The sequence below is a fragment of the Oncorhynchus gorbuscha genome, linkage group LG25 (assembly GCF_021184085.1).
Source record: "Oncorhynchus gorbuscha isolate QuinsamMale2020 ecotype Even-year linkage group LG25, OgorEven_v1.0, whole genome shotgun sequence".
Taxonomy (NCBI): Eukaryota; Metazoa; Chordata; class Actinopteri; order Salmoniformes; family Salmonidae; genus Oncorhynchus; species Oncorhynchus gorbuscha.
The window spans coordinates 43,877,245-43,890,906 of NC_060197.1; the positions used below are offsets into that span (position 1 = coordinate 43,877,245).

The following is a 13,662-nucleotide window of genomic DNA, read 5'->3' on the forward strand; positions in this document are numbered from 1 at the left end:
AAGAACACAGTGGCCTTCATCATTCTTAAATGAAAGGAGTTTGGAACCACCAAGACTCTTCCTAGAGCTGGCCGCCCGGCCAAACTGAGCAATCGGGGGAGAAGGGCCTTGGTCAGGGAGGTATCAAAGAACCCGATGGTCACTGACAGAGGTCTAGAGTTCCTCTGTTGAGATGGGAGAACCTTCCAGAATGACAACCTTCTCTGCAGCACTCCACCAATCAGGTCTTTATGGTAGAGTGGCCAGACGGAAGCCACTCCTCAGTAAAAAGCACATGACACCCACTTGGATTTTGCCAAAAGGCACCTAAAGATTCTCAGACCACGAGAAACAAGATTCTCTGGTCTGGTGAAACCAAGATTGAACTCTTTGGCCTGAATGCCAAGCGTCACATCTGGAGGAAACCTGGTACCATCCCTACGGTGAAGCATGGTGGTGGCAGCATCATGCTGTGGGGATGTTTTTCAGCTGCAGGGACTGGGAGACTAGTCAGGATCAAGGCAAAGATGAACGGAGCAAAGTACAGCGAGATCCTTGATGAAAACCTGCTCGAGAGCCCTCAGGATCTCAGACTAGGGCGGAGGTTCACCTTCCATCAGGACCACGACCCTAAGCACACAGCCAATACAACGGGCTCTCCTTGAAATAGTTGTGCAGCAACGCTCCCCATCCAACCTGACAGAGATTGAGAGAATCTGCAGAGAAGAATGTGAGAAACTCCCCAAATACAGGTGTGCCAAGTTTGTAGCGTCATACCCAAGAAGTCTTGAGGTTGTAATCACTGCCAAAGGTGCTTCAAGAAAGTATTGAGTAAAGGGTCTGAATACTTTCCTAAGGCAGTGTACAAGTTGTGTAAAATATATATAACATAATATAAAGGGTATTTAATCTGGAAAGCCTCATAACCAGCCTACCTGGTTAAATAAAGGTGAAATAAAATAAATAAAACCACATTCACTATGTTGATGGTTTTATATTTATTTTGTTTTAAAGTTGTCCCCTTTTTTTAAATAATTTAATTATTAAAAATATTTGACATGTGATAAGGCCGCACAGAGGGGCAGAGATCATTACAGACACCGGTCATAATCTGACATACCCCCAAAAAAAGGTCACTAGATATATAGCCCCCAGTATATAGCCTCGTTATTGTTATGTACTTTTCTTGTGTTACTTTTTTCTTGGGTTTACTTCTTGATCTTACATTTTTTTCACATTAGTTTATTTCATAAATAATTTCATAACTCTTATTTATTGAACTTCATTGTTGGTTAGGGCTTGTAAGTAAGGATTTCACGGTAAGGTCTAAACCTGTTGTATTCGGTGCTGTCATGAACACGATGGGAGACAGAGAGCTGGTTTCAAGCGCAGGTGTTGTAAAGGACCACAGGAGGAGGCAGGTAGCTGGGTCCCGGGGCAGGCAGAAGGTCATACACAGGAGGAGGCAGGTAGCTGGGTCCAGGGGCAGGCAGAAGGTCATACACAGGAGGAGGCAGGTAGCTGGGTCCCGGGGCAGGCAGAAGGTCATACACAGGAGGAGGCAGGTAGCTGGGTCCCGGGGCAGGCAGAAGGTCATACACAGGAGGAGGCAGGTAGCTGGGTCCCAGGGCAGGCAGAAGGTCATACACAGGAGGAGGCAGGTAGCTGGGTCCCGGGGCAGGCAGAAGGTCATACACAGGAGGAGGCAGGTAGCTGGGTCCAGGGGCAGGCAGAAGGTCATACACAGGAGGAGGCAGGTAGCTGGGTCCCGGGGCAGGCAGAAGATCATACACAGGAGGAGGCAGGTAGCTGGGTCCCGGGGCAGGCAGAAGGTCATACACAGGAGGAGGCAGGTAGCTGGGTCCCGGGGCAGGCAGAAGGTCATACACAGGAGGAGGCAGGTAGCTGGGTCCCGGGGCAGGCAGAAGGTCATACACAGGAGGAGGCAGGTAGCTGGGTCCAGGGGCAGGCAGAAGGTCATACACAGGAGGAGGCAGGTAGCTGGGTCCAGGGGCAGGCAGAAGGTCATACACAGGAGGAGGCAGGTAGCTGGGTCCAGGGGCAGGCAGAAGGTCATACACAGGAGGAGGCAGGTAGCTGGGTCCCGGGGCAGGCAGAAGGTCATACACAGGAGGAGGCAGGTAGCTGGGTCCCGGGGCAGGCAGAAGGTCATACACAGGAGGAGGCAGGTAGCTGGGTCCCGGGGCAGGCAGAAGGTCATACACAGGAGGAGGCAGGTAGCTGGGTCCCGGGGCAGGCAGAAGGTCATACACAGGAGGAGGCAGGTAGCTGGGTCCAGGGGCAGGCAGAAGGTCATACACAGGAGGAGGCAGGTAGCTGGGTCCCGGGGCAGGCAGAAGGTCATACACAGGAGGAGGCAGGTAGCTGGGTCCCGGGGCAAGCAGAAGGTCATACACAGGAGGAGGCAGGTAGCTGGGTCCCGGGGCAGGCAGAAGGTCATACACAGGAGGAGGCAGGTAGCTGGGTCCAGGTGCAGGAAGGTCATACACAGGAGGAGGCAGGTAGCTGGGTCCCGGGGCAGGCAGAAGGTCATACACAGGAGGTCCAACAAGGCAACAGTACAGGCAGGGAAAAGGCTAGTAACGTCATCCAGGCAGGGAATAGGCAAAAGGCGTCATTAGTGAGGCAGGCAAAACCTATCATACATGGGAGGAGTAGATCACAGTACAAACAGCACTCCGACTAGACGTGTGTCACAAAGCAAATAATACCTCACAGTGATGAGGTGCAAAGAACTGAACTAAATAGTGTGTGATAATGACATACAGGTGTGTGAACAGGTGATCAGAATTCAGGTGATTGGGATCTGGAGAGTGAGCTGCATTCAGGGGATCTCTGTGTTTGAGAGTGTGAGATGGAAAGTGGTCTGGAGAGTGAGCTGCGTTCAGAGGATCTATGTGTTTGAGAGTGTGAGATGGAAAGTGAGCTGGAGAGTTAGCTGCTTTCAGGGGATATATGTGTTTGAGAGTGTGAGATGGAAAGTGGTCTGGAGAGTGAGCTGCGTTCAGAGGATCTACGTGTTTGAGAGTGTGAGCTGGAAAGTGGGCTGGAGAGTGAGCTGCGTTCAGAGGATCTATGTGTTTGAGAGTGTGAGATGGAAAGTGAGCTGGAGAGTTAGCTGCTTTCAGGGGATATATGTGTTTGAGAGTGTGAGATGGAAAGTGGGCTGTGTTCAGAGGATCTACGTGTTTGAGAGTGTGAGCTGGAAAGTGGGCTGGAGAGTGAGCTGCATTCAGGGGATCTATGTGTTTGAGAGTGTGAGATGGAAAGTGGTCTGGAGAGTGAGCTGCGTTCAGAGGATCTATGTGTTTGAGAGTGTGAGATGGAAAGTGAGCTGGAGAGTGAGCTGCGTTCAGAGGATCTACGTGTTTGAGAGTGTGAGCTGGAAAGTGGGCTGGAGAGTTAGCTGCGTTCAGGGGATCTACGTGTTTGAGAGTGTGAGATGGAAGCAGACTTTACAGGTGCGTGTGACAAATAAAATTTGATATGATTTGTTTTTGAAAATGTTTTGAAAGATACCAAAATTCTCTCCATCTGCGACCCTAGTTGTGAGTAATATCCTCTCCCTCTGCGACCCTAGTTTTGAGTAATATCCTCTCCCTTTGGGACCCTAGTTTTGAGTAATATCCTCTCCCTTTGGGACCCTAGTTTTGAGTAATATCCTCTCCCTTTGGGACCCTAGTTTTGAGTAATATCCTCTCCCTTTGGGACCCTAGTTTTGAGTAATATCCTCTCCATCTGCGACCCTAGTTGTGAGTAATATCCTCTCCCTCTGCGACCCTAGTTTTGAGTAATATCCTCTCCCTTTGGGACCCTAGTTTTGAGTGATAAGATAATTAGTTAGTGCAGTGTCACGTTCTGACCTTTATTTCCTTTGTTTTGTCGTTATTTAGTATGGTCAGGGCGTGAGTTGGGGTGGGCAGTCTATGTTTGTTTTTCTATGATTTTGGGATTTCTATGTTTCGGCCAAGTATGGTTCTCAATCAGAGGCAGGTGTCATTAGTTGTCTCTGATTGAGAATCATACTTAGGTAGCCTGGGTTGCACTGTGTATTTGTGGGTGATTGTCTATATTAGTTGCTTGTGTCAGCACAGGTCTCATTTATAGCGTCACGGTTGTTATTTGTTTATTGTTTTTGTGTTCAGTACTTTCTTTAATTAAATATATACACATACCACGCCACATTTTGGTCCTCCGATCCTTCTCGCCTCTCCTCTTCAGATGAAGAGGAGGACGACTGTGACATGCAGATTATTTCAGCCTGGTTGGCAGAGATTATGTGATTCAAATACTATTATTCTATCAAGCATGTGTGAGTGGTTGGGTTTTATATCATTTTGTATCCCTGGCTAAATTATTATAGGGAGAGAGTGTTGATGATGCTTGTGTCACTTCAAGATGATAATGATGACGATTATAGCATTCATGACAACAACCTTTAACCTTATCTTATATGTGCATACATTCTCAGTTCCATTTTTCCATGTGCTGACAACAGTGGAGGCTGCTGAGGGGATGGCAGCTCATAGTAATGGCTGGCATGGAGTGGAATGGAATGTTTGATACCATTTGATCTAGCAGAGAAACAAACACACACCTGGTTAGGAGAGGTGCTGGCTGGCAGAGTAGAACACCTGTTTAGGAGAGGTGCTGGCTAGCAGAGTAGAACACCTGTTTAGGAGAGGTGCTGGCTAGCAGAGTAGAACACCTGGTTAGGAGAGGTGCTGGCTAGCAGAGTAGAACACCTGTTTAGGAGAGGTGCTGGCTAGCAGAGTAGAACACCTGTTTAGGAGAGGTGCTGGCTAGCAGAGTAGAACACCTGGTTAGGAGAGGTGCTGGCTAGCAGAGTAGAACACCTGGTTAGGAGAGGTGCTGGCTAGCAGAGTAGAACACCTGGTTAGGAGAGGTGCTGGCTAGCAGAGTAGAACACCTGTTTAGGAGAGGTGCTGGCTAGCAGAGTAGAACACCTGGTTAGGAGAGGTGCTGGCTAGCAGAGTAGAACACCTGGTTAGGAGAGGTGCTAGCAGAGTAGAACACCTGTTTAGGAAAGGTGCTAGCAGAGTAGAACACCTGGTTAGGAGAGGTGCTGGCTAGCAGAGTAGAACACCTGTTTGGGAGAGGTGCTGGCTAGCAGAGTAGAACACCTGTTTAGGAGAGGTGCTGGCTAGCAGAGTAGAACACCTGGTTAGGAGAGGTGCTGGCTAGCAGAGTAGAACACCTGGTTAGGAGAGGTGCTAGCAGAGTAGAACACCTGGTTAGGAGAGGTGCTGGCTAGCAGAGTAGAACACCTGTTTGGGAGAGGTGCTGGCTAGCAGAGTAGAACACCTGTTTAGGAGAGGTGCTGGCTAGCAGAGTAGAACACCTGGTTAGGAGAGGTGCTGGCTAGCAGAGTAGAACACCTGGTTAGGAGAGGTGCTAGCAGAGTAGAACACCTGTTTAGGAAAGGTGCTAGCAGAGTAGAACACCTGGTTAGGAGAGGTGCTGGCTAGCAGAGTAGAACACCTGGTTAGGAGAGGTGCTGGCTAGCAGAGTAGAACACCTGGTTAGGAGAGGTGCTGGCTAGCAGAGTAGAACACCTGGTTAGGAGAGGTGCTGGCTAGCAGAGTAGAACACCTGTTTAGGAGAGGTGCTGGCTAGCAGAGTAGAACACCTGGTTAGGAGAGGTGCTGGCTAGCAGAGTAGAACACCTGGTTAGGAGAGGTGCTGGCTAGCAGAGTAGAACACCTGGTTAGGAGAGGTGCTGGCTAGCAGAGTAGAACACCTGGTTAGGAGAGGTGCTGGCTAGCAGAGTAGAACACCTGTTTAGGAGAGGTGCTGGCTAGCAGAGTAGAACACCTGTTTAGGAGAGGTGCTAGCAGAGTAGAACACCTGGTTAGGAGAGGTGCTGGCTAGCAGAGTAGAACACCTGTTTAGGAGAGGTGCTAGCAGAGTAGAACACCTGGTTAGGAGAGGTGCTGGCTAGCAGAGTAGAACACCTGTTTAGGAGAGGTGCTAGCAGACTAGAACACCTGTTTAGGAGAGGTGCTGGCTAGCAGAGTAGAACACCTGGTTAGGAGAGGTGCTAGCAGAGTAGAACACCTGTTTAGGAAAGGTGCTAGCAGAGTAGAACACCTGGTTAGGAGAGGTGCTGGCTAGCAGAGTAGAACACCTGTTTAGGAGAGGTGCTGGCTAGCAGAGTAGAACACCTGTTTAGGAGAGGTGCTGGCTAGCAGAGTAGAACACCTGGTTAGGAGAGGTGCTGGCTAGCAGAGTAGAACACCTGTTTAGGAGAGGTGCTGGCTAGCAGAGTAGAACACCTGTTTAGGAGAGGTGCTGGCTAGCAGAGTAGAACACCTGGTTAGGAGAGGTGCTGGCTAGCAGAGTAGAACACCTGGTTAGGAGAGGTGCTGGCTAGCAGAGTAGAACACCTGGTTAGGAGAGGTGCTGGCTAGCAGAGTAGAACACCTGTTTAGGAGAGGTGCTGGCTAACAGAGTAGAACACCTGGTTAGGAGAGGTGCTGGCTAGCAGAGTAGAACACCTGGTTAGGAGAGGTGCTAGCAGAGTAGAACACCTGTTTAGGAAAGGTGCTAGCAGAGTAGAACACCTGGTTAGGAGAGGTGCTGGCTAGCAGAGTAGAACACCTGTTTGGGAGAGGTGCTGGCTAGCAGAGTAGAACACCTGTTTAGGAGAGGTGCTGGCTAGCAGAGTAGAACACCTGGTTAGGAGAGGTGCTGGCTAGCAGAGCAGAGAACACCTGGTTAGGAGAGGTGCTAGCAGAGTAGAACACCTGGTTAGGAGAGGTGCTGGCTAGCAGAGTAGAACACCTGTTTGGGAGAGGTGCTGGCTAGCAGAGTAGAACACCTGTTTAGGAGAGGTGCTGGCTAGCAGAGTAGAACACCTGGTTAGGAGAGGTGCTGGCTAGCAGAGTAGAACACCTGGTTAGGAGAGGTGCTAGCAGAGTAGAACACCTGTTTAGGAAAGGTGCTAGCAGAGTAGAACACCTGGTTAGGAGAGGTGCTGGCTAGCAGAGTAGAACACCTGTTTAGGAAAGGTGCTAGCAGAGTAGAACACCTGGTTAGGGGAGGTGCTGGCTAGCAGAGTAGAACACCTGTTTAGGAGAGGTGCTGGCTAGCAGAGTAGAACACCTGGTTAGGAGAGGTGCTGGCTAGCAGAGTAGAACACCTGGTTAGGAGAGGTGCTAGCAGAGTAGAACACCTGTTTAGGAAAGGTGCTAGCAGAGTAGAACACCTGGTTAGGAGAGGTGCTAGCAGAGTAGAACACCTGTTTAGGAAAGGTGCTAGCAGAGTAGAACACCTGGTTAGGAGAGGTGCTGGCTAGCAGAGTAGAACACCTGTTTAGGAAAGGTGCTAGCAGAGTAGAACACCTGGTTAGGAGAGGTGCTGGCTAGCAGAGTAGAACACCTGTTTAGGAGAGGTGCTGGCTAGCAGAGTAGAACACCTGGTTAGGAGAGGTGCTGGCTAGCAGAGTAGAACACCTGTTTAGGAGAGGTGCTGGCTAGCAGAGTAGAACACCTGTTTAGGAGAGGTGCTAGCAGAGTAGAACACCTGGTTAGGAGAGGTGCTGGCTAGCAGAGTAGAACACCTGTTTAGGAGAGGTGCTAGCAGAGTAGAACACCTGGTTAGGAGAGGTGCTGGCTAGCAGAGTAGAACACCTGTTTAGGAGAGGTGCTAGCAGACTAGAACACCTGTTTAGGAGAGGTGCTAGCAGAGTAGAACACCTGGTTAGGAGAGGTGCTGGCTAGCAGAGTAGAACACCTGTTTAGGAGAGGTGCTAGCGGAGTAGAACACCTGTTTAGGAGAGGTGCTGGCTAGCAGAGTAGAACACCTGGTTAGGAGAGGTGCTAGCAGAGTAGAACACCTGTTTAGGAGAGGTGCTGGCTAGCAGAGTAGAACACCTGGTTAGGAGAGGTGCTGGCTAGCAGAGTAGAACACCTGGTTAGGGGAGGTGCTGGCTAGCAGAGTAGAACACCTGTTTAGGGGAGGTGCTGGCTAGCAGAGTAGAACACCTGTTTAGGAGAGGTGCTGGCTAGCAGAGTAGAACACCTGTTTAGGAAAGGTGCTGGCTAGCAGAGTAGAACACATGTTTAGGAGAGGTGCTGGCTAGCAGAGTAGAACACCTGTTTAGGAGAGGTGCTGGCTAGCAGAGTAGAACACCTGTTTAGGAGAGGTGCTGGCTAGCAGAGTAGAACACCTGGTTAGGAGAGGTGCTAGCAGAGTAGAACACCTGTTTAGGAGAGGTGCTGGCAGAGTAGAACACCTGTTTAGGAGAGGTGCTGGCTAGCAGAGTAGAACAGCTGTTTAGGAGAGGTGCTGGCAGAGTAGAACACCTGTTTAGGAGAGGTGCTGGCAGAGTAGAACACCTGTTTAGGAGAGGTGCTGGCTAGCAGAGTAGAGCACCTGTTTAGGAGAGGTGCTGGCTAGCAGAGTAGAACAGCTGTTTAGGAGAGGTGCTGGCAGAGTAGAACACCTGGTTAGGAGAGGTGCTGGCTAGCAGAGTAGAACAGCTGTTTAGGAGAGGTGCTGGCTAGCAGAGTAGAACACCTGTTTAGGAGAGGTGCTGGCTAGCAGAGTAGAACACCTGTTTAGGAGAGGTGCCGGCTAGCAGAGTAGAACACCTGTTTAGGAGAGGTGCTGGCTAGCAGAGTAGAACACCTGTTTAGGTGAGGTGCTGGCTAGCGGAGTAGAACACCTGTTTAGGAGAGGTGCTGGCTAGCAGAGTAGAAATCTGGAAAAAGAAAAGGAGAGCCTCTCACTCTTGGAGCTCAGATGCAATAATTGAATCATCTAATAACCAACGTTTCGACGGACAAGCTGTCTTCATCAGCTCTTGATACCGTTTGATTCCGTTTCCATTCACTCCATTCCAGACATTGTTAATGAGCCGTCCTCCTCTCAACAGCCTCCACTGACCGACGAACCGAACCCATACTCCTGTTGTTTTCATTCCATTCGATTAATGTCCGTTCAAAGCAGCTACCAACACACTGAGAAGGATCACAGACCATTTAGAACAATTACAATCCTGTTCCACTCAGCACATCAGCTCTCTCTGGATGGCCCTGACCACTCACTCTGCCTCGGTGTGTGTGTGTGTGTGTGTGTGTGTGTGTGTGTGTGTGTGTGTGTGTGTGTGTGTGTGTGTGTGTGTGTGTGTGTGTGTGTGTGTGTGTGTGTGTGTGTGTGTGTGTGTGTGTGTGTGTGTGTGTGTGTGTGTGTGTGTGTGCATACGTACGTGCGTGAACTCTAAGCCAAGGCTGACATACCAATAGATAACACCCACATGCCTTGCAGATAGCAGCCCGATACACAGAAAACAAATGAAAGGCTGTCGTAAGGCACTTTAATGTGAAAATCATAAATTGCCTCAACGATACTCCTAGAATGAGAGCAACTAGAAACCTTGAAAACCAATCATCATAGAAAGTCAAGTGATGATGATGATGATGATGATGACCGTTCAACCTCTCTCTGTCTTTCTTTCTTCCTCCCAGGGGCTGGTGGGAGAGAAGTATGGCAGTATCCGCGTGCCGGGCGAGGTGGAGGCTCCAGAGTTTGAGATGATCTTGGATGCGGCGGTGGAGGCAGGCCTAGACACACACATCCTGGAGGAGTGGTACTGTCGAGATGAGAACTCAGTGCCGCCGGCCTACTACCTCAAACCCAAAGCCCAGATGTTGAAGAACTACCAAAACTCAGTAAGATCTGAACCCTTCTGCCTCAAAACCTACAGAACTGATGCTCAGACCCAGTCATTCTGGAATGACTGTGGGACGTGGCCAGGGTTCTCTTGCAGTGGAGGCTGGTGGGTTGAACTATAGGAGGACAGTCTCATCGTAATGGCAGGAATGAAAGACATGGAACGGAGTCAAACGTGGTTCCCATGTGTGTGACGTGATTGATACCGTTCCACTGTCCTCCTATAGCTCCTCCCACCAGCCTCCACTGTTCTCTTGGATCATATGGAAAAAGACGACCTGAGTAGGTAGGTCTCAGGGAGACTAGGCCAAGATACTGAAGCATCCATATGCAGCAGATGCTATTATCCAGAGACTTACAGTAAGTGCATTCATCTTAAGATAGCTAGGTGGGACAACCACATCAGCAAAGTCGGTGAAATTAAAAAATATGTATCATATTTATTTACATTGGAAAAAGGGAACCTTTCTGCTCTTTTTTTAGTCGAAGCAAACTGTTACGCCCTTCACGCTCACAAAAAGCACCCGTAATACTGGCCAGTAAAAGTCACCGGGAAACAGCTCTCTTAAAACTCCTGGACTTCAAGTTGCTTCCCTCATTAGGACGTGTTGTTCCGGTGGAACGTTTGATACCTATAAAGATTCACCTTTGCACTTTCTTAGAAGCTTTGAGATCTACTGCTAGTTGGCACTAGCAGTAAACATATCTGTGGCTCTCCGTGCAGCTGTCACAGTCCCCATGTCACTACAGTGTAACTACAGTAACTACAGTGTAACTATAGTAACTACAGTAACTAAAGCTTTGTGATCTTACTGTGACTTGGCACTAGCAGTAAACATATCTGTGGCTCTCCGTGCAGCTGTCACAGTCCCCATGTCACTACAGTGTAACTACAGTAACTACAGTGTAACTATAGTAACTACAGTAACTAAAGCTTTGTGATCTTACTGTGACTTGGCACTAGCAGTAAACATATCTGTGGCTCTCCGTGCAGCTGTCACAGTCCCCATGTCACTACAGTGTAACTACAGTAACTACAGTGTAACTATAGTAACTACAGTAACTAAAGCTTTGTGATCTACTGCTAGTTGGCACTAGCAGTAAACATATCTGTGGCTCTCCGTGCAGCTGTCACAGTCCCCATGTCACTACAGTGTAACTACAGTAACTACAGTGTAACTATAGTAACTACAGTAACTAAAGCTTTGTGATCTTACTGTGACTTGGCACTAGCAGTAAACATATCTGTGGCTCTCCGTGCAGCTGTCACAGTCCCCATGTCACTACAGTGTAACTACAGTAACTACAGTGTAACTATAGTAACTACAGTAACTAAAGCTTTGTGATCTTACTGTGACTTGGCACTAGCAGTAAACATATCTGTGGCTCTCTCAGCGTGCAGCTGTCACAGTCCCCATGTCACTACAGTGTAACTACAGTAACTACAGTGTAACTATAGTAACTACAGTAACTAAAGCTTTGTGATCTTACTGTGACTTGGCACTAGCAGTTAACATATCTGTGGCTCTCCGTGCAGCTGTCACAGTCCCCATGTCACTACAGTGTAACTACAGTAACTACAGTGTAACTATAGTAACTACAGTAACTAAAGCTTTGTGATCTTACTGTGACTTGGCACTAGCAGTTAACATATCTGTGGCTCTCCGTGCAGCTGTCACAGTCCCCATGTCACTACAGTGTAACTACAGTAACTACAGTGTAACTATAGTAACTACAGTAACTAAAGCTTTGTGATCTTACTGTGACTTGGCACTAGCAGTTAACATATCTGTGGCTCTCCGTGCAGCTGTCACAGTCCCCATGTCACTACAGTGTAACTACAGTAACTACAGTGTAACTATAGTAACTACAGTAACTAAAGCTTTGTGATCTTACTGTGACTTGGCACTAGCAGTTAACATATCTGTGGCTCTCCGTGCAGCTGTCACAGTCCCATGTCACTACAGTGTAACTACAGTAACTACAGTGTAACTATAGTAACTACAGTAACTAAAGCTTTGTGATCTTACTGTGACTTGGCAGTGTAACTAGCAGTGTAAACATATCTGTGTAACTACAGCTCTAACGTGCAGCTGTCACAGTCCCCATGTCACTACAGTGTAACTACAGTAACTACAGTGTAACTATAGTAACTACAGTAACTAAAGTAACTTTGTGATAGCTTAACATAGTGCAGCTGACAGTGTCACTACAGTGTAACTACAGTAACTACAGTGTAACTATAGTACAGTGTAACTGTAGGCTGTCTCCGTGCAGCTGTCACAGTCCCCATGTCACTACAGTGTAACTACAGTAACTACAGTGTAACTATAGTAACTACAGTAACTAAAGCTTTGTGATCTTACTGTGACTGGCACTAGCAGTTAACATATCTGCACTCCGTGCAGCTGTCACAGTAGTAACTACAGTGTAACTACAGTAACTACAGTGTAACTATAGTAACTACAGTAACTAAAGCTTTGTAACTACAGTTAACATAGTCTCCTGCAGCTGTGTCCCCACTACAGTGTAACTACAGTAACTACAGTGTAACTATAGTAACTACAGTAACTAAAGCTTTGTGATCTTACTGTGACTTGGTCACTAGCAGTAACATATCTGTGTCTTGCAGCTGTCACAGTCCCCATGTAACTACAGTGTAACTACAGTAACTACAGTGTCATTACAGTAACTACAGTAACTACAGTGTAATTACAGTAACTACAGTGTAACTACAGCATGCAGTGGCTACAGTTAGTTAAGCTTTGTTAAGCATTGTAAGTAACACTGTGATCTTACTGTGGGCACTAGCAGTTAACATAACGTGCAGCTTGTCCATGCCTGTGTTTGGACAATAATATAGTAACTACAGTAACTCATCTTATTGTTATTTTACTGCAGCTGCTCATTTAATTAATTATTATTTTTACTTTTTTATCTTTGTACTTATCTATCTGTGGCTCTCCGTTTTTTACTTGACACTTATTTTTCTTAAAACTGATCTTATTGTTGGTTAAGGGCTTTTAGTCCCCATGTAAGCATTTCACTATCTGTGGCTCTCCGTGCAGCTGTCACAGTCCCCATGTCACTACAGTGAGGTCTACTACACCTGTTGTATTCAGCATTTCACTGCTAAGGTCTACTACAGTAACCAGTGTAACTATGTATTCAGCTTTGTGATCTTACTTGACTTGGCACTAGCAGTTAACATAGGTCTACTACACCTGTTGTATTCAGCATTTCACTGTAACTGTGTCTACAGTTACACCTGTTGTATTTAGCATTTACTGTAAGGTCTACTACACCTGTTGTATTCAGCATTTCACTGTCACAGGTCTAACTACACCAGTGTTGTATTCAGCATTTCACTGTGTTAACATATCTGTGGGTCTCACAGTCCCCATGTCACACCTGTTGTATTCAGCATTTACTACAGTGTAACTGTAACTACAGGTCTAACTACACCTGTTGTATTCAGCATTTAACTGTACAGGTCTACTACACCTGTTGTATTCAGCATTTAACTGTAAGGTCTACTACACCTGTTGTATTCAGCATTTCACTGTGAGGTCTACTACACCTGTTGTATTCAGCATTTAACTGTAAGGTCTACTACACCTGTTGTATTCAGCATTTAACTGTAAGGTCTACTATACCTGTTATTTTACTTGTATTCAGCATTTCACTGTAAGCATTTCACTGTACTGTGAGGTCTACTACACCTGTTGTATTCATCATTTCACTGTGAGGTCTACTACACCTGTTGTATTCAGCATTTCACTGTGAGGTCTACTACACCTGTTGTATTCAGCATTTCACTGTAAGGTCTACTACACCTGTTGTATTCAGCATTTCACTGTAAGGTCTACTACACCTGTTGTATTCAGCATTTCACTGTAAGGTCTACTACACCTGTTGTATTCAGCATTTCACTGTGAGGTCTACTACACCTGTTGTATTCAGCAT

The 13,662-nt window shown here is 47.4% G+C and overlaps 1 protein-coding gene across 1 annotated transcript in view; it reads left to right on the plus strand.

Annotated features, from left to right (window-relative positions):
- The window catches only part of LOC124013643 (NACHT and WD repeat domain-containing protein 2), an 83,315-nt gene that overhangs the window by 55,238 nt on the left and 14,415 nt on the right, over positions 1-13,662 (plus strand). Inside the window, exon 5 of the mRNA XM_046327999.1 lies at positions 9,492-9,695. Within this exon, the coding sequence (XP_046183955.1) occupies positions 9,492-9,695 (204 nt within the window). The remainder of the gene's footprint in view (positions 1-9,491; positions 9,696-13,662) is intronic.